Genomic DNA, 21,425 nt, shown 5'->3' with positions numbered 1-21,425 from the left:
CATCTCCACAACGTACTCTGAGCCTTGATGACACCAGATGTGGCAAAGCTACTGCCATCCTATCGTGGTACCACCATTGCAACCCAATAGAAATTTTACCAAGATCAAGGCTAAAATTTGGTGCCTGATACAGTATATTAGGAATATGGGTTGTAATTCTGTGATATAGTAAAATACTCCATTATTTGCTGCTGACAGAAGGAAGGGAGGAACTGATGCCTCATGGGAAGAGGTCCACCTCCACAACGCACTCTGAGCCTTTATGACACCAGATGTGGCAAAGCTACTGCCAACCTATCGTGGTACCACCATTGCAACCCAATAGAAATTTTACCAAGATCAAGGCTAAAATTTGGTGCCGATACAGTATATTAGGAATATGGGTTGTAACTCTGTGATATAGTAAAATACTCCATTATTTGCTACTGACAGAAGGAAGAGAGGAACTGATGCCTCGAAGGAAGAGTTCCATCTCCACAACGTACTCTGAGCCTTGATGACACCAGATGTGGCAAAGCTACTGCCATCCTATCGTGGTACCACCATTGCAACCCAATAGAAATTTTACCAAGATCAAGACTAAAATTTGGTGCTCGATACAGTATGTCAGGAATATGGGTTACTTTAAGGACAAGGTTAGGCACACTTATGAAGGATATGCTTTTCTACAGATGGAAAAAAAAAGTACTTTAACTTCCACTTTTAACTTCCACTTTGTAAAGAGCACCTGTGCTTTGTAGAATTCCATCATTTCTAGCTTGGCTTTCCATAGCACATAATGATAATGCCTTGTGTGACCTTTATTAATAAATGTCAGTAGTCACAAAATAAGACTTCCAACCCAGGTTATGAATCTTATTTTTTTATTATTAAATAAGATGAAAATTGTTCAGCAATTACAGCTCCCCATCCGGTAGGTAGAAAAGTTTTCAAATTCTCCTTTATTTCCACCATATTACAGCAATGGAACCAGTACTGGACTGGGACTTCCACATTCATGTATGGTTCAGTTGAGTGTGCTTTATGAGCTGATGCCCAGTGGTGCCTCCAAACACAAAAAACTGTGCTCAGCACAGCTGCCCCTCCTGCCCCCCCCCCCCCCCAGGTCCTGGTTCATGGTCTGCCTTCATTAGCTTTCAATTCTTTAGGTCATGGAGACAAATTCTTATCTTTACTTTAAAGCATATCTAAACCCAAAAACAAAAATGCAGTATGGTGGCTGCATTCATTTTCTTTTTCAGGCTTCCCCCCCCTTTATTTTCACTTGTTGACCCTGCCAGTAATGCACTTCCTGACCCAAGGGGACAATGTTAACTCATTACACTGTATCTATGGAGAAGCAGCATTGTCACCCTAGGCTGCTCACTCCCAATCTGAACTACAAGTACCAACCCCTCTCCTCATTTCCATTATATAGGTTGGAGCTGTTATGTAGTTCACAGAAGATAGCCTGGAAGGATAACATTGTTTGAGATTCCATTTGGGTGCACAGGAAGTTATAAGGACACTGGATTTCTGTAATCAACAGTTTATTTTTCTGTACTTGCAGAATATGTACTAAAAAAGGAAAATAATGCAGCCACCACATTGAAGGACTGGTATATATTATATATTATTATACTTTATTATTTTTGTTCTTGGGTTGTGATACATTTTAAGCTATACAGCCAAGTCACTTCCCTGCTCCCAGTCTGTGATCGGACAGTTAAGGAACAGCAACAGATTGGCCAAGTCATCACTCTGCTCCCTCCTTCTGTCAGCATGTATACTTTAAACCACTTAGCAGATTTGTCAGAGGTCTCAGTAGACCACATTGTAGTGGTAAAGACTAATCAGAGCATGATGGGCCTGAAAAACGAAAGGAATATGGCGGAAGGGACCCACAATAATGGGCTATGAAGGAGAACATTGCTACTGGAACATGAATAATCAGAGGTTATTGTAAATTGTTTCTTTACATCTTTTTTCGGGGTAGGAGCTTTACAGGTTTGGTTAGTAGCACAACCTCGAACTGCCATTACATAGCTGTGTTCACCTGCAGAGAAAATAGAAAAAATGATTTTAAGAGGGTAGAAAAATGCCATATTTGAAATACATAAAGATAGGACAGTACTGTATCAGGCTGCTAGATTGAGCTTCAGGCAGCTTTTGAGGTGTGGGCCATACATAGTGTTCAGGCCAGATGCTGGTCCTTGAGAGGACTTTCCATAATGTGCTCTTGAATAAAATCTGTCCTACCCTAGCTAACACAAATTCACATTCACCAGAGATTCTGAAAAGATACAGGAGCTAGAAACACTTAAGAAATAGAAAGAAAAAGGGAAAATCAGAACACATATAGGAAGAAAGAAACAATGGAAGGAAAAGAAGGTAGGAAGAAAAGAGGAAAGGAAAAAAAAGGAAAGAGGAGAAGAAAGGAGAGGAAAGAGAAGGAAAGGAAAAGAAAAAGAAAAGGAAAGGAAATGGGAAAGGAAAGGAAAGGGGAAAGAAAATGGGAAAGGAAAGGAAATGGGAAAGGAAAGGGGAAAGGAAAAGAAACAGTAAAGGAAAGGGGAAAGGAAAAGAGACAGTAAAGGAAATGAAAGGGGAAAGAAAAGCGGAAAGGAAAGGAAATGAAAGGAAAAGAAAAGAAAGGGGAAAGGAGAAAGAAAAGGGGAAAGGAAAAGAAAGGGGGAAGGGGAAAGGAAATGGGAAAGGAAAGGAAATGGGAAAGGAAAAGGGGAAAGGAAAGGAAAAGGGAAAGGAAAGGAAAGGAAAGAGGAAAAGAAAAGGAAAGGAGAAAGAAAAGGGTAAAGGAAAAGGAAAAGGAAAGGAAAGGAAAAGGGGAAAGGAAAGGAAAAGAAAGGGAAAAGAAAGGGAAAAGGAAAGGAAAAAAGAAAAGGAAAGAGAGGAAAGGGGAAAGGAGAGGAAAGGAAAGGAAAGGAGAAAGAAAAGGAAAAGGAAAAGAAAGGGAAAGGGGAAAGGAAAGGAAAGAAAATGAAAGGAAAGGAAAGGAGAGGAGAGGAAAAGAACATCAGTTCCAGGGGTGGACTGACCATTTGGAAACTTGGGAACTTCCCGAGGGCCCGGGGTCAGTAGGGGGCCCCATGAGATGCCCCTGGTACCTTTTTAATAGGCTTTTTTGAGTTTGGGCAATGACACAGGGGCCCCATGATCCCCTATTGCCTGGGGGCCCCATGAGTTGTCAGTCCGCCCCTGGTTGGGGCCCTATAATCCCATGTCCTCCTAGTCAGTAAAATGGGCCCTACTTCGTACTGACACAGGACTAGCAGTGAGATGTGATGGAACCTCTTCGGCATGTTCCTTTATACATGTTCTGTACATTCTGGGATAATTGTTAATAGTACCCTAATGAAGCAAATTCCAGCCCCTGCTCTGCTTTGTTGTAGATTAGTTGATTCCCTCACTGCTACTCCTGCCATTGTGACCGTGGTGTCGACATGGGGCGATACAGATAGAAGGGCCTATAGTGTTCAACTCCTGTCTCTGGCAATGTGGAACACACAGCCAACATTTGATAGCTATATCCAGGAGCACTGATATACTGTACCAGGCATAAATCTGAAAGTGCCTGAAAAGGACTATATCATTTCTAGCATTCCCCATTTTCTAATAGACCCTAAAAACATGAGAAGTACCAAGAGTACCTGTCACTATTATATTCCGATGTATACAGGTCAACTCCTGTCCGGTGCAATTCACAACAGTGTTGCAGTCACAGCTTTTGGCACTGGTGTAGCAGGACTTGCAGGTTACCCCATTTCCTTTAATCTTCTCATCCTTAGGGGCAGTTCTTTCAGGTTCAACTGAAAGCAAAGCGAATACATATACTAAATACATAGATATAACATGTTAAAGTACTGTATATCTAAAGCCAAAACCTTTGTAGGGAATGGTTAGAACCCCTGCCAGGGTTTTTTTTGCCATCTGTTTAGCATTGGGAAGATTTTCCTAAACTTTCTGACTCTCCAGAGATAAGGAAATCCCATCTCAGACCGCTGTCACTGGAACGACTGTCCTATGTGTTGTGTTTCTGAAAAAAGGTCAGGTTCTGGCCCTGCTGTCTCAAGGCAACACATCTGATTTAAAGTACATTAATGTATTTATGCTAAAGCACCAGCTAGATGTGAAAAAGTTAATGTGGAGCTGTCCTCTGCATTACCTCCTCCCAGCCACAAGATGTCCTCAGTCTTTCAAGCTGATTGGCACTCAACATCATTCAACATGGAAGACTGAGGAAATATTGTGAGTGTAGAGTATAGCAGACCCACCTTCACACCATGGTGTCCTACATTCAAAGTGTATTGAAGTAGAGGGCATTACATCAGATACTGACATCACCACATCAGTCCTCTAACTCTCACTCTCTGCACCTTCTAAGACCACCCACTGCTGGGAGAAGATCAAAAAGTAACCCACTACTGACCTGACCCAGGACTCAGTGACCGGACTAAGGATATCTAGAAAACACATAAACAAAATGTATTAAATATTGTTGGGGGAGGGGCTTTAAGAACAAAAGAGGTTCTAAAAGGGGTGGGTGCCCGGAAACCAGACGTTTGGCTTCAAGGTCTTGTGATTTGTGAATTAAGAATTTCTTCTTTGTTTTTTTCTTGTTCTGATTGTAAATATCAATCAATATTGTTTGGGGTGAAGGGGTGTTGTAGATACACTGCACATGGCCTTGATAGTTGATTGGGGATACCTGGTGCTAGTTAAAGCCATGATACTTACTGGTAGGCTGAGGTGGAATGCAGGAGGGCTCCTTGCAGCATGTAAAGTTGCTCTTGACTATCCCTCTATGAAACCGCACAGTGATTGGAAGGGACATGTTACATGTTCCACACATCATCAAAAACAATGTTGTATCTTTTCTACCTGGAAGACATGGAATTGTTAGGACTGATTTATATAGTGCCCAAATATTTACTGGGAAGCCACTAGAGACGAAAGGATGATGACGGTATTGGGTTTCCTCTGGTTGTCCTTTTAAGAGCAGGGATAGGCAGAAAAGGCATCACAGTGGCTAAGTGATTAGCACTTCTGCCTAGCAGCACTAGGGTCATTGGTGTGAATCCCAACCACAACACTACCTGCCTGGTGTTTGCATGTTCTCCCTGTGCCTGCATGGGTTTCCTTCCACACTTCAAAGAAATTCTGGTAAATAATTTGGTTCTAGTATGTGTCTGTATGAATGTGAGTTAGGGACCTTAGATTGTACACCCCTTGAGGGCAGGAACCAATGTGAATGTACAATATAAATGTGTAAAGTGCTGCTGAAACTGACAGTGCTATATAGGAACCTTACATAGTTACATAGTTAGTCTGGTGGAAAAAAGGCAAAAGTCCATCCAGTTCAACCATTAAAAAAAAAAAAAAAGTTATAATTCTATACCCACAGTTGATCTAGAGCAGTGATGGCGAACCTATGGCACGCGTGCCAGAGCTGGCACGCAGAGCCATCTCAGTGGGCACGCCAGGAAGAAGAGCATGATGAGCGTGCATGGACCGGCCATCCAGATCTCGTCCACACTGGACCCCCATCAAACTACATTTCCCACATGTCTCTGGGGCCAGGGTGGGCGTGGACGAGAGGAAACGGCTCCAATGCGGCTCTGGCACCAGGGGTGATGTACCCGGGGATTGGCGCGGAAGAGAGGAAGAGGCTCCCACACTGCTCCCACACTGCTCCGGGCCAGGGGCAACGTGTTCAGAGTGGATGGGAATGAGCTGCTGGGTTGGAAGCCACACCGACGCTGCCAGAGGTGAGATTAACTGCTTGCAGTGTCGCCTGTCAGTGCCCAGCAGCGTCGCCTGTTAGTGCCCAGCAGTGTCGCCCATCAGTGCTGCCCATCAATGCCATCCATCAATGATGCCCAGCAGTGCCATCCATCAGTGCCCAGCAGTGTCGCCTGTCAGTGCTGCCCAGCAGTGCCACCTGTCAGTGCTGCCCAGCAGTGCCACATGTCAGTGCCCAGCAGTATCGCCCATCAGTGCTGCCCATCAGTGCCACCCATCAATGATGCCCAGCAGTGCCATCCATCAGTGCCCAGCAGTGTCACCCATCAGTGCCCAGCAGTGTCGCCTGTCAGTGCTGCCCAGCAGTGCCACCTGTCAGTGCTGCCCAGCAGTGCCACCTGTCAGTGCCCAGCAGTGTCGCCCATCAGTGCTGCCCATCAGTGCCACCCATCAATGATGCCCAGCAGTGTCCAGCAGTGTCATCCATCAGTGCCCAGCAGTGTCACCCATCAGTGCCCAGCATGTCGCCTGTCAGCGCTGCCCAGCAGTGCCACCTGTCAGTGCTGCCCAGCAGTGCCACCTGTCAGTGCCCAGCAGTGTCGCCCATCAGTGCTGCCCATCAGTGCGACCCATCAATGATGCCCAGCAGTGCCACCGATCAGTGCCGTCTGTCAGTGCGTCCAGGTAGGCAAGTGGTTAATTGCAGTGTTGGCACTTTGAAATAAAAAAGTTGGCTTGTGTTGCAGTTTTGGGCACTCGGGCTCAAAAAGGTTCGCCATCACTGATCTAGAGGAAGGCAAAAAATCCAGCAAAGCATGAACCAATTTGCTCCTTTTCCTCCAGACGTAAAGAGCGCCCCCTTGTCCCCTGTGATGACCTCAGGGTGAATAACTACACTGAGTTCACTGTATGAACCACTGATGTATTTATACATGGAAATCATACCCCCCTTATGTATTATACATGGAGATCATATCCCCCCCTTATGTATTATACATGGAGATCATATCCCCCCCTTATGTATTATACATGGAGATCATATCCCCCCTTATGTATTATACATGGAGATCATATCCCCCCTTATGTATTATACATGGAGATCATATCCCCCCTTATGTATTATACATGGAGATCATATCCCCCCTTATGTATTATACATGGAGATCATATCCCCCCTTATGTATTATACATGGAGATCATATCCCCCTTATGTATTATACATGGAGATCATATCCCCCCTTATGTATTATACATGGAGATCATATCCCCCCTTATGTATTATACATGGAGATCATATCCCCCCCCTTATGTATTATACATGGAGATCATATCCCCCCCTTATGCATTATACATGGAGATCATATCCCCCCTTATGTATTATACATGGTGATCATATCCCCCCTTATGTATTATACATGGTGATCATATCCCCCCTTATGTATTATACATGGAGATCATATCCCCCCTTATGTATTATACATGGAGATCATATCCCCCTTATGTATTATACATGGAGATCATATCCCCCCTTATGTATTATACATGGAGATCATATCCCCCCTTATGCATTATACATGGAGATCATATCCCCCCTTATGTATTATACATAGAGATCATATCCCCCCTTATGTACTATACATGGTGATCATATCCCCCCCTATGTATTATACATGGAGATCATATCCCCCCTTATGTATTATACATAGAGATCATATCCCCCCTTATGTATTATACATGGTGATCATATCCCCCTTATGTATTATACATGGAGATCATATCCCCCCTTATGTATTATACATGGAGATCATATCCCCCCTTATGTATTATACATGGAGATCATATCCCCCCTTATGTATTATACATGGAGATCATATCCCCCTTATGTATTATACATGGTGATCATATCCCCCTTATGTATTATACATGGAGATCATATCCCCCCCTTATGCATTATACATGGAGATCATATCCCCCCTTATGTATTATACATGGAGATCATATCCCCCTTATGTATTATACATGGAGATCATATCCCCCCTTATGTATTATACATGGAGATCATATCCCCCCTTATGCATTATACATGGAGATCATATCCCCCCTTATGTATTATACATAGAGATCATATCCCCCCTTATGTATTATACATGGTGATCATATCCTCCCCTATGTATTATACATGGAGATCATATCCCCCCTTATGTATTATACATAGAGATCATATCCCCCCTTATGTATTATACATGGTGATCATATCCCCCTTATGTATTATACATGGAGATCATATCCCCCCTTATGTATTATACATGGAGATCATATCCCCCCTTATGTATTATACATGGAGATCATATCCCCCCTTATGTATTATACATGGAGATCATATCCCCCCTTATGTATTATACATGGTGATCATATCCCCCTTATGTATTATACATGGAGATCATATCTCCCCTTATGTATTATACATGGTGATCATATCCCCCTTATGTATTATACATGGAGATCATATCCCCCCTTATGTATTATACATGGTGATCATATCCCCCCTTATGTATTATACATGGTGATCATATCCCCCTTATGTATTATACATGGAGATCATATCCCCCCTTATGTATTATACATGGAGATCATATCCCCCCCTTATGTATTATACATGGAGATCATATCACCCCTTATGTATTATACATGGAGATCATATCCCCCCTTATGTATTATACATGGAGATCATATCCCCCTTATGTATTATACATGGTGATCATATCCCCCTTATGTATTATACATGGAGATCATATCCCCCCTTATGTATTATACATGGAGATCATATCCCCCCTTATGTATTATACATGGAGATCATATCCCCCCTTATGCATTATACATGGAGATCTTATCCCCCTTATGTATTATACATGGTGATCATATCCCCCCTTATGTATTATACATGGTGATCATATCCCCCCCTTATGTATTATACATGGAGATCATATTCCCCCTTATGTATTATACATGGAGATCATATCCCCCCCTTATGTATTATACATGGAGATCATATTCCCCCTTATGTATTATACATGGAGATCATATCCCCCCTTATGCATTATACATGGAGATCTTATCCCCCTTATGTATTATACATGGAGATCATATCCCCCCCTTATGTATTATACATGGAGATCTTATCCCCCTTATGTATTATACATGGAGATCATATCCCCCCCTTATGTATTATACATGGAGATCATATCCCCCCTTATGTATTATACATGGAGATCATATCCCCCCTTATGTATTATACATGGAGATCATATCCCCCCTTATGCATTATACATGGAGATCTTATCCCCCTTATGTATTATACATGGAGATCATATTCCCCCTTATGTATTATACATGGAGATCATATCCCCCCTTATGTATTATACATGGAGATCATATCCCCCCTTATGTATTATACATGGAGATCATATCCCCCCTTATGTATTATACATGGAGATCATATCCCCCCTTATGTATTATACATGGTGATCATATCCCCCCTTATGCATTATATAGTATCCAGTTATATTCTGAGTATCTAAGAAAGAATCCAGGCCTTTTTTGAAGCAATCAACTGAGCTGGCCAGAACCAACTCTTGAGGGAGTCTATTCCACATATTCACAGCTCTCACTGTGAAGAAACCTTTCTGTGTTTGGATATTACATTTCTTTTCCTTCAGAGTTAAGAGTGCCCCCTTATCCTCTGTGATGACCTGTAATAATAAATCAGAGATAATCACCTTGGGTACTGGGGGAGGGGGGGGGGGTCTGCAAATTGTGCAAGACCTGCAACTGCTGAACCTCATAGTATACAAGGGGGCACATTTTGCCTTTTGGCTGCTAAAGGACCTCATCCTGGCACCGGCTATTTGTACACACAAACTCTCTCAAGCCTTGGGGAAATCTGATCATATTGGTCTGCAGAGAGAGACCGGGTGATGGCAGCTTTGGGAGCACGAATTATTGTCTTTTTGAGCTGGATACTCCTTGGTGGAGAGAGATTTGCCCTGTGCAGTAAGTGTCAGACAAAAGAAAATACTGTATGTGTTTTATATTTTTTTTTTATTATTTCTTGGCCTTACAGTGCCTTGATGCCTAAGCAACATCAACTGTTATTTCACTGAGAATTCTTCAGTGTTCCGTATGGGCACCTCCATTGGGCAGGGGGGTGGTAATTGCTGAAGCAGATATAACGTCTAGGAAAGTCGGACCCCAGTAGCCAAGTGAAACCAGATTGGAGGCATGTACAGAGGAGGCGAACTAAGAACATAGGCCCCCGGTGTTGAGGTTGCTGGCAGGGCTTTCGTTTTTTTCCACATGTATAGTTAATCTGGAAGGGATTCTTGGTGTGGAGTCCCACTGTAATATTTTACTCAGCCAGTCCCCCAGCAGGAGCCCACCCGCTTCTCATTCTATTTACCTCCAACTATAAAAGACATCTATTGTTGGCTAATTAACACAAGCCTAGATAATATATTTTGCTGAGACCTTCCTGTCTTCCAATTGCTTCCAGATTGTACATCTGAATAGGAGAGAGGAACTGTAAAAAGGGATATACAGTCATTCAAAATAAATTAAAAATATATGTGAATCCAAGTTTCCAGTTGCAGCACATTTCTGTATGTGATTTTAATATTCAGATGAACAAATAGGTTACATAGTTAGTCTGGCTGAAAAAAGACAAAAGTCCTTCCAGTTCAGCCATAGAAAAAAAAAAAAAGGTATAATCCTACACCCACAGTTGATCCAGAGGAAGGCAAAAAACCCCAGCAAAGCATGATCCAATTTGCTCCTGCTGGGGAAAACATTCCTTCCTGACCCCCTGAGAGGCAATCGGATATTCCCTGGATCAGCTTTACCTATAAATGTTAGTATCAAGTTATATTCTGTGTATCCAAGAAAGAATCCAGGACTTTCCTACAGCAATCCACTGAGCTGGCCACAACCAACTCTTGAGGGAGTCTATTCCACATTTTCACAGCTCTCACTGTGAAGAAACCTTTCCGTATTTGGAGATTAAATTTTTTTTTCTCCAGACGTAAAGAGTACCCCCTTGTCCTCTGAGATGACCTCATGGTGAACAACTACACCGTGTTCACTATATGAACCACTGATGTATTATACATGGAGATCATATCCCCCCTTATGTATTATACATGGAGATCTTATCCCCCCTTATGTATTATACATGGAGATCATATCCCCCCTTATGTATTATACATGGAGATCATATCCCCCCCTTATGTATTATACATGGAGATCATATCCCCCCCTTATGTATTATACATGGAGATCATATCCCCCTTATGTATTATACATGGAGATCATATCCCCCTTATGTATTATACATGGAGATCATATCCCCCTTATGTATTATACATGGAGATCATATCCCCCCTTATGTATTATACATGGAGATCATATCCCCCCTTATGTATTATACATGGAGATCATATCCCCCCCTTATGTATTATACATGGAGATCATATCCCCCTTATGTATTATACATGGAGATCATATCCCCCTTATGTATTATACATGGAGATCATATCCCCCTTATGTATTATACATGGAGATCATATCCCCCCTTATGTATTATACATGGTGATCATATCCCCCCTTATGTATTATACATGGAGATCATATCCCCCCTTATGTATTATACATGGATATCATATCCCCCCTTATGTATTATACATGGTGATCATATCCCCCCTTATGTATTATACATGGAGATCATATCCCCCCTTATGTATTATACATGGATATCATATCCCCCCTTATGTATTATACATGGTGATCATATCCCCCCTTATGTATTATACATGGAGATCATATTCCCCCTTATGTATTATACATGGAGATCATATCCCCCCTTATGTATTATACATGGAGATCATATCCCCCCTTATGTATTATACATGGAGATCTTATCCCCCCTTATGTATTATACATGGAGATCATATCCCCCCTTATGTATTATACATGGAGATCATATCCCCCCTTATGTATTATACATGGAGATCATATCCCCCCCTTATGTATTATACATGGAGATCATATCCCCCTTATGTATTATACATGGAGATCATATCCCCCTTATGTATTATACATGGAGATCATATCCCCCTTATGTATTATACATGGAGATCATATCCCCCCTTATGTATTATACATGGAGATCATATCCCCCCTTATGTATTATACATGGAGATCATATCCCCCCCTTATATATTATACATGGAGATCATATCCCCCTTATGTATTATACATGGAGATCATATCCCCCTTATGTATTATACATGGAGATCATACCCCCCTTATGTATTATACATGGAGATCATATCCCCCCTTATGTATTATACATGGTGATCATATCCCCCCTTATGTATTATACATGGAGATCATATCCCCCCTTATGTATTATACATGGATATCATATCCCCCCTTATGTATTATACATGGTGATCATATCCCCCCTTATGTATTATACATGGAGATCATATTCCCCCTTATGTATTATACATGGAGATCATATCCCCCCTTATGTATTATACATGGAGATCATATCCCCCCTTATGTATTATACATGGATATCATATCCCCCCTTATGTATTATACATGGAGATCATATCCCCCCTTATGTATTATACATGGAGATCACATCCCCCCTTAATCTCCTCTTCTCAAGAGATAAATTCAGTTCCTCTAATCTTTCTTCATAGCTGAGCTCCTCTTATCAGTTTAGGTCTATTAATAAAAATAATAATAATAATAAACAATCATATGAATGTCACCGCATTTGCACAGCCATAGCAAATAATCCTCATATCATGTCTAATATGTGCATTCCTGCACCATCTAGTGGCCATAATGTGGTATTTTCCTGAAATACCTTCATATTGTAAATACCCTATTATGGCCACTAGATGGAGCTGACGTTCATAGTGAATAAATATATTATTCATATTGCAGGGAATGTTTGTAAAGCAAATTTTTTCGATTAGTAGACCCCTAATAACAGCTAAGAGTGCAACAACTAACACAGCTACAGTTAGCTGGCCAACAACAATGGCGGTGGCAGTGGGGGGGCAATGACATCACATTCAAGATGGTGGTACCTAATAGCATACAGCAGTCTTCCTGCTGGCAGCTTTTTTTTTTAGTTTGTTTATTTTTGTTTTTTAATTTAGAGAGGAGATTTGTAGTGTAATAACGTGATGAAGTTAAGGAAAAGAACATTCAAGGCATTTAAAAAAAATGTAATGCACCCCCCCCCCCCCGCTATCACTGGGCTTTAATTTACCTACTGTGCCTTTCTCATAGTAGGAGACGCACGCGTCATCTGGCGAACTGCATGTTACTAACTTTTTTTTACATGTTGCGAAAGTTGAATTTGCACATTGATGACATTGCAGCGAATCTGTAAAATAAAAATATTTCATAGATAAAGAAGAAAAAAAAAAAGACATCAGTATGTAAAACACTACAAACTCCAAACAAACAAAGAGGTTATACTAATATTATTCCCTCCAGGCATACGGTTTCTGTTTTCATTATACCACCTGAATGGTTACATATTCTGTTCTCATAACTTTCATTAACCACTTCCAGTCCGGACACTTTCCCCCCCTTCCAGTCCGGACACTTTCTCCCCCTTCCAGTCCGGACACTTTCCCCCCCTTCCAGTCCGCACACTTTCTCCCCCTTCCAGTCCGGACACTTTCCCCCCCTTCCAGTCCGGACACCTTTCCCCCCCTTCCAGTCCGGACGCTTTCACCCCCCTTCCAGTCCGGACACTTTCCCTCCCTTCCAGTCCAGACACTTTCCCCCCCTTCCAGTCCGGACACTTTCCCTCCCTTCCAGTCCAGACACTTTCCCCCCCTTCCAGTCCAGACACTTTCCCCCCCTTCCAGTCCAGACACTTTCCCCCCCTTCCAGTCTGGACACTTTCACCCCCTTCCAGTACGGACACTTTCCCCCCCTTCCAGTCCGGACACTTTCACCCCCTTCCAGTACGGACACTTTGACCCCCTTCCAGTCCGGACACTTTCCCCCCCTTCCAGTCTGGACACTTTCCCCCCCTTCCAGTCCGGACACTTTCACCCCCTTCCAGTCCGGACACTTTCCCTCCCCTTCCAGTCCGGACACTTTCCCCCCCTTCCAGTTCCGGACACTTTCCCCCCCTTCCAGTCCGGACACTTTCCCCCCCTTCCAGTCCGGACACTTTCCCCCCCTTCCAGTCCGGATACTTTCCCCCCTTTCCAGTCCAGGCCAATTTTCAGCTTTCAGCGCTATCACACTTTGAATGACAATTGCGCGGTCATGCAACACTGTACTCATATGAATTTTTTAGCATTTGTTTTGAGACAGATAAAACTTTATTTTGGTGGTATTTATTTACTGCTGGGATTTTTATTTATTTTGCTATATAAATGAAAAAGTCCAAACATTTTAAAAAAAGTGTTTTTTTAAATAAAATTTTGTAAATGAATCATCTTTCTTCATAAATCTTGGCCAAAATGTATGTAATACAAAATGTATGTATCTAATATTCTTCCCAAATATATTGACATATATTTGAACTGCTACAATTTTGGCCTTTTCAATATATTTCAAAATATATTTCAATAAATATATATATACTGTATGTTGAAATGCATTTTTATTACAAAATATATGAAAAATATTTTCAAAAATACATTTTCAAATACAGTGTATGTCTTTAAAAATACATTTAATCTACATTTTTGGAATGTATTTGCAAATATATGTAAAAATATATGTTAAAATGACTTTTTTATATGTTAAAAAAATCTGAAGAATATATTTTAAAAATATATATTTTTAAAAATATTTTTCATATATTTTGTAATATATAAAAAATGCATTTTAACATGCAGTGTGTGTATATATATATATATATATATATTTATTTGTTTCAGGTACTTATATAGCACTGTCCATTTATGTAGCGCTTTACATATATATTGTACATTCATATCAGTCCCTAACCCTCAAGGGGCGTACAATCTAAGGTCCCTAACTCACATTCATACATACACATACTAGGGACAATTTAGACAGGATCCAATTAACCTACTAGCATGTCTTTGGAGTGTTGGAGGAAACCAGAGTACCTGGAGGAAACCCACGCAGGCACAGGGAGAACATGCAAACTCCAGGCAGGAGGTGCCGTGGTTGGGATTTGAACCAAGGACCCTAGCACTGCCAGTTGGAAGTGCTAACCATTTAGCCACTGTGCTGCCCATATATATATAATTATTATTATACAGGATTTATATAGTGCCAACAGTTTGCTCAGTGCTTTACAATATAATTTACAATATATATATATATGTGTGTGTGTGTATTGAAATATATTTTTAAATATATTGAATACGGCCAAAATTGTAGCATTTCAAATATATGTCAATATATTTGGGAAGAATATTTATAAAATATATTTCAAATATATTTTTCTTCCATGTGGGGAGGCTACATATGGCCGCCAGGGATGAAGAGAAGAAGCCTTGTGTCATCTGTGAGTCACCAATTTTATTGCTGTCTGGGGAGATATACTTGATTTGTCCCGATCACCATTGTCATAGAACAGAATCCACAAAATGCTCCTTTCCCCACCAGATGAGAAGCTGAGGAGTCTTGGAGTATCCGAGACATAAAAGAAGTCAGGAGCTGACTCAGCACACCAGGCTCCACTTATAACTAAATATCATTTTTTGATGGATATGCCCTTTAAATTGTTTACAGATATGCCCTTTAAATTGTTCACAGATATGCCCTTTAAATTGTTCACAGGTTATGCCCTTTAAATTGTTCACAGATATGCCCTTTAAATTGTTCACAGATATGCCCTTTAAATTGTTCACAGGTATGCCCTTTAAATTGTTCACATGTTATGCCCTTTAAATTGTTCACAGATATTCCCTTTAAATTGTTCACAGATATGCCCTTTAAATTGTTCACAGATATGCCCTTTAAATTGTTCACATGTTATGCCCTTTAAATTGTTCACAGATATTCCCTTTAAATTGTTCACAGGTTATGCCCTTTAAATTGTTCACAGATATTCCCTTTAAATTGTTCACAGATATGCCCTTTAAATTGTTCACAGATATTCCCTTTAAATTGTTCACAGATATGCCCTTTAAATTGTTCACAGATATGCCCTTTAAATTGTTCACATGTTATGCCCTTTAAATTGTTCACAGATATTCCCTTTAAATTGTTCACAGGTTATGCCCTTTAAATTGTTCACAGATATTCCCTTTAAATTGTTCACAGATATGCCCTTTAAATTGTTCACAGATATTCCCTTTAAATTGTTCACAGATATGCCCTTTAAATTGTTCACAGAATCTTACTGTCATTCTTTTATAGTACTGTCAGGGCTGGGACAAGGGGTGGGCAGGATGGACAGTTGCCCTGGGCACACGGAACAAGAGAGCAGAGAATGTACACAGGGCAGTAAACCCACACAACGACATGCATTAAAAGTGGGGGAGGGGTGAAGTTCTGTGGGCGCTAGATGAACGTGTCCCGGTACTGCACACTGTACATCCAACCCATCTCCTGTTGTCATCTGCCTGTGTATTTCTATCCTCGCTCTAAGTGCTCTATTATCCTCAGAAAGCAATTGAATCAACTGCTGATCATGGACTGGACTGAGAGGACCCCGCTGCATTAATCCCCCAGTGACATGTTACGGTTTTTAAGTGAGCATTGAAAACCAAAAACTTTATTTATAGCATGTCTCCTGACACTAACAAGTGACTTATCCTGCCATATGTGATGTCTGGTTTACTGCTCTTCATGTGCCCCTCTCATTCACTTATCAATCATAAAAAAAGACAAATCCCCTAGGGTCACCATACATACAGGGGCGGGCTGACAACTCATGGGGCCCCCGGGCAATAGGGGATCATGGGGCCCCTGTGTCCTTGCCCAAACTCAAAAAAGCCTATGAAAAAGGTACCAGGGGCATCTCATGGGGCCCCCTGCCGAACCCGGGCCCTCGGGCAGTGCCCGAGTTTCCAAATGGTCAGTCCGCCCCTGCATACATATCGTACAATTTTTGTACAATCTCCTTTGGATTTGCCAAAATGATGTAATAGGAGCACCTATATAATACGCAGTGCCGGGACAAGGTCATCCAGCACCCAGGGCAAAAGATGCCAAACTGTGCCCCCCCCCTTCCTGCTCATGATGTGCAAGCGGAAAATGATTGGCTTAGGGCAGGGGTAGGCAACCTGCGGCTCTCCAGCTGTTGCAGGACTACAAGTTCCATCATGCCTCTGCAAGTCATAGCTGTAACTGTCAGTTTTGTAATGTTGCAATGCCTCATGGGAAATGTAGTTCCACAACAGCTAGGGAGCCACAGGTTGCCTACCCCTGGCTTAGGGGGTGCGCAACCTGCGCCTCCTCCCAGCTCTCACCTCATTGCCCCCCGCGCTGGACTGATGCTGCTGTCACTACTCCTGTCAGCCTTATAACAGAAGGAACTCAGCGCAGGGTGCCTCCATCCCTGTGCGCCCAGGGCAGTTGCCCCTCTTGCCCACCCCTTGTCCTGGCCCTGCTAACATGCAATCAATTTGTATCCAATCAGGCAGGCCCTTGTACCACATGGTTACTGGAAGATCTAAAGAAGATCGTACAATCAGATGTGTGGCGACAAGTGAAACCATTCCTGTAATTCTGCAAATTGTTTCCAATGCAACCATTTTAATCAAATCTGAACAAAGTGGAAATTTGCATTATTATTATTATTAATAATAATAATAATAATAATAATAATAATAATAATGGACCCTCCTAGATTGTAAGCTCTAACGAGCCGGGCCCTCTGTTTCCTCTTGTACCAAATTGTATTGTAACTGTAATGTCTGCCTTCATTTTGTAAAGTGCTGAGCAGTTTGGTGTATATTCCTAGAGAGTTTTTTTTTTCTTCTTGGAACAATGCATGTGATCAGCACAGAGCCAATCAGCACTGTCCAGACCAGGGGTGGACAACTCACGAGGCCCCCGGGCAATAGGGGATCATGGGGCCCCTGTGTCCTTGCCCAAACTCAAAAAAGCCTATGAAAAAGGTACCAGGTGCATCTCATGGGGCCCCCTACTGACCCCGGGCCAGTGCCCGAGTTTCCAAATGGTCAGTCCGCCCCTGGTCCAGACAGAGGTTAGGGGTTCTGCATCCTCCTAGAGCAGAAAGAAAACTCCTCCTATAAGCTTTACCAGTGCTCTGCTGAAGTCACAAGACTGCTCTAAGTGCTGAAAAGGTATTTAGCAGTTTTATATTTACTAAAATAATTGCATTTCCATGTTGTGCGTACTGTGGGAGACCAGATATAGTGAATGCAGGGTATGGGGAGAAAAGATATATTGAATGCAGGGTCCGGGGAGAGCGGATAGAGTGAATGCAGGATCCGGGGAGAGTGGATATAGTGAATGCAGGATCCGGGGAGAGTGGATATAGTGAATGCAGGGTCTGGGGAGAGCGGATATAGTGAATGCAGGGTCTGGGGAGAGCGGATATAGTGAATGCAGGGTCCGGGGAGAGCAGATATAGTGAATGCAGGGTCCGGGGAGACCAGATATAGTGAATGCGGGGTCCGGGGAGACCAGATATAGTGAATGCAGGGTCCGGGGAGAGCAGATATAGTGAATGCATGGTCCGGGGAGACTGGATATAGTGAATGTGGGGTCCAGGGAGAGCGGATATAGTGAATTCAGGGTCCGGGGAGAGCGGATATAGTGAATGCGGGGTCCGGGGAGAGCGGATATAGTGAATACAGGGTCCGGGGAGAGAGGATATAGTGAATGCAGGGTCCGGGGAGAGCAGATATAGTGAATGCGGGGTCCGGGGAGAGCGGATATAATGAATGCAGGGTCCGGGGAGAGAGGATATGGTGAATGCAGGGTACGGGGAGATCAGATATAGTGAATGCGGGGTCCGGGGAGAGCGGATATAGTGAATGCGGGGTCCGGGGAGAGCAGATATAGTGAATGCGGGGTCCGGGGAGAGCAGATATAGTGAATGCAGGGTCCGGGGAGAGAGGATATGGTGAATGCAGGGTACGGGGAGATCAGATATAGTGAATGCGGGGTCCGGGGAGAGCGGATATAGTGAATGCAGGGTCCGGGGAGAGCAGTTATAGTGAATGCATGGTCCAGGGAGACCAGATATAGTGAATGCAGGGTCCTGGGAGACCAAATATAGTGAATGCAGGGTCCGGGGAGTGTGTATATAGTGAATGCAGGGTCCGGGGAGAGCGGATAAAGTGAATACAGGGTCCGGAGAGACCGGATAAAGTGAATGCAGGGTCCTGGGAGACAAGATATAGTGAATGCAGGGTCCTGGGAGACAAGAAATAGTGAATGCGGGGTCCGGGGAGACAAGAAATAGTGAATGCAGGGTCTGGGGTTTAATTTCCACTTCTGCTGTGTAATACCAATACTTTGTATTACAAAGTGAAGCCAGCTGTCAAAATGCAGTGAATCCTTCTTTTAAGAACACTTGCAGATTGTCTGCAAGTGTCATTGAGTGAATACAATGAATCAATGTATGGTTTCATTGTATTTACTGTTTTATTGGTATGTGGAGCAAATGTGTGAGCTTTGATCTGCATACGACATTAATTAAAGAAACCTTGCAAGTTTTTTTTTGTTATTAGAAATGTACGAGATACTTCCAAAAAAACCCCCAACAAAACCCCCCCCCCAAAAAAAAACATTTTAAGGATTCATCCCTTGCGTCCAGCTCCTCTATCCTTGCTTTCTATCGCACAACATAAGTGTCTGTCTCCTGTGTAGACTGACTCCACGTGTCCACGTGTCATCCAGTGAATACAATGTAACAATGTTTTGTTTAATTGTTTTCTGTTTTGCATATCATATGTGTGCTTGCTGCCTATGACATCACTTAAAGGAACTTTACAAGTTCTTTTTTTTTATTTTATTCAAATATATCCCTTTTTTTTTCTCCTTATTAACCCGTAGTTAGGGTTAATCAGTCGTAATTAATTCCCTCTCTCTCTTCTCCCCTTAGCAATTTTATTTTATTTTTTTTAGTTCTATTTTTTTCCCCCCTCACATCCTGTGACTTAAAGGAACTTTCCAAGTTCATTTTTTAATTTTATTGAAATGTATTCCCTTTTTAACCACTTATTAACTCTTAGTTAACTCTAATCAGTTCTAATCGACTCCTTCCTTCCGTTCCCCCTGACCAATTTTTTCGACATTTTTTATTTCTATTTTTTCATATATATATATATATATATATATTTATTTTTTCTATTATCATTTCTTTTGCTTGCTAAATTCTTCAGCATCACATAAAAATAGTGCAAATGGGGAAAAAATATTTTCGTTTTAGTGCAATTTATAAATTATAGAATAATATTTATACTTTTTTTTTATTTACAGTAAAACTACTTTTTTTATGGATTCCATAGAAAATTATAATTTTTTTTATAATCAGATTTGATTTAAAGAAGGTTTTATATTTTTTCACAACAAAGAAACAAACAAAAAGTGGCAATGCACACAAAAAAAGAAAGATATTTTTGAAAAACAATATTACCGAAAGAAAGCTTAGCACCTCCTCTCCCCGCGCACAGACTTATCACCTAATAAATAGGCCCACATTGGAAATGTATAACTTGCTCTGGTCCATAAAGGATAGGGTACGAAAGTTGAAGTGATAAATATATACAGTTAACAGAATACAATATTTTTTACTATAATAATAATAAAAAAGTAACAAGTGTATTTTTTTTTTGCAGTAAGTATTCCAATCTCAGGATGCACATAGAAAGCCGAAATACCTGAGTTCAGGTGTACAGTCACCTGTGCAATTACTCACCTACAGATGTGACTGATTGTAGGACCCAGATGGAGAGGACCAGAGGCAGCAGCATGTTGCTGCTCAGCCTCCAGGAGGATGCTGCGAGGACACAACGATTATGTGCTGTGGGCAGTCTGTGTTTGTGTTTCTGATTTACTTTATTTCAGGGCGTTGGCTTTATAAGATTACTCCGTAAAAACACAGATGGGGAGGGGGGGGGGGGGGGAGTATAAAATGCAAGTTGCTAAGAGCTACTTACTGGCTTAGATTACATCAGACATGACTGAACTGTCAGAGAACGGCCTGCGATGTTTTATCTTCTTATGGTGAGAGGAAGAGAGCGCAGACATTAAATGCTGGCGTGGAAAGCAACAGTTGGAATGAGAATTTCATGTTGACTATGGGGATTAAACAGTGAGAGGTTTCTGTAAATAATGCCAGATTCATAATTAGGCCTGTATGTAGCTTCCCAACACCCTTCCAACCCAACCCAATCCAACCCAATCCAACCCAACCCATCCCAATCCAATCCAACTCAACCCATCCCAACCCAATCCAATCCAACCCAACCCATCCCAACTCAACCCAATCCAATCCAACCCAACCCAACCCAACCCATCCCAACCCAATCCAATCCAACCCATCCCAACCCAATCCAACCCATCCCAACCCAACCCAATCCAACCCAATCCAATCCAACCCAACCCATCCCAACCCAATCCAATCCAACTCAACCCATCCCAACCCAATCCAATCCAACCCAACCCATCCCATCCCAACCCAATCC

The 21,425-nt window shown here is 41.9% G+C and overlaps 1 protein-coding gene across 1 annotated transcript; it reads right to left on the bottom strand.

Moving 5' to 3' along the window:
* Positions 1-846: 846 nt before the first annotated feature.
* On the bottom strand, positions 847-20,775 carry LOC149469653 (uncharacterized). Its single transcript, XM_089668862.1, has 5 exons — positions 20,657-20,775; positions 13,082-13,198; positions 4,735-4,878; positions 3,648-3,806; positions 847-2,035 (listed from the first exon to the last, which is right to left on the bottom strand). Exons 1-5 carry the CDS (start codon positions 20,709-20,711, stop codon positions 1,833-1,835), a joined length of 678 nt encoding a protein of 225 aa, XP_089524988.1. The 5' UTR covers positions 20,712-20,775; the 3' UTR covers positions 847-1,832.
* Positions 20,776-21,425: the final 650 nt, after the last annotated feature.

Source organism: Staurois parvus, unplaced genomic scaffold, assembly GCF_062004578.1.
Source record: "Staurois parvus isolate SC_StPar_1 unplaced genomic scaffold, SC_StPar_1.0 ptg000065l, whole genome shotgun sequence".
NCBI lineage: Eukaryota > Metazoa > Chordata > Amphibia > Anura > Ranidae > Staurois > Staurois parvus.
The sequence above is the reverse complement of the archived record's forward strand: the minus strand, read 5'-3'. Positions and strand labels throughout refer to the sequence as shown.

What these genes read in the sequence shown, in the direction of transcription:
- LOC149469653 (XM_089668862.1), bottom strand. Translation starts at nt 20,711, where the DNA reads ATGCTGCTGCCTCTGGTCCTCTCCATCTGGGTCCTACAATCAGTCACA. An exon ending in ACAATCAGTCACATCTGTAG is followed by an intron (nt 13,199 to 20,656) that starts GTGAGTAATTGC and finishes TTTATTTTACAG; the next exon opens with ATTCGCTGCAATGTCATCAA. An exon ending in CATTCCACCTCAGCCTACCA is followed by an intron (nt 3,807 to 4,734) that starts GTAAGTATCATG and finishes CTTTGCTTTCAG; the next exon opens with TTGAACCTGAAAGAACTGCC.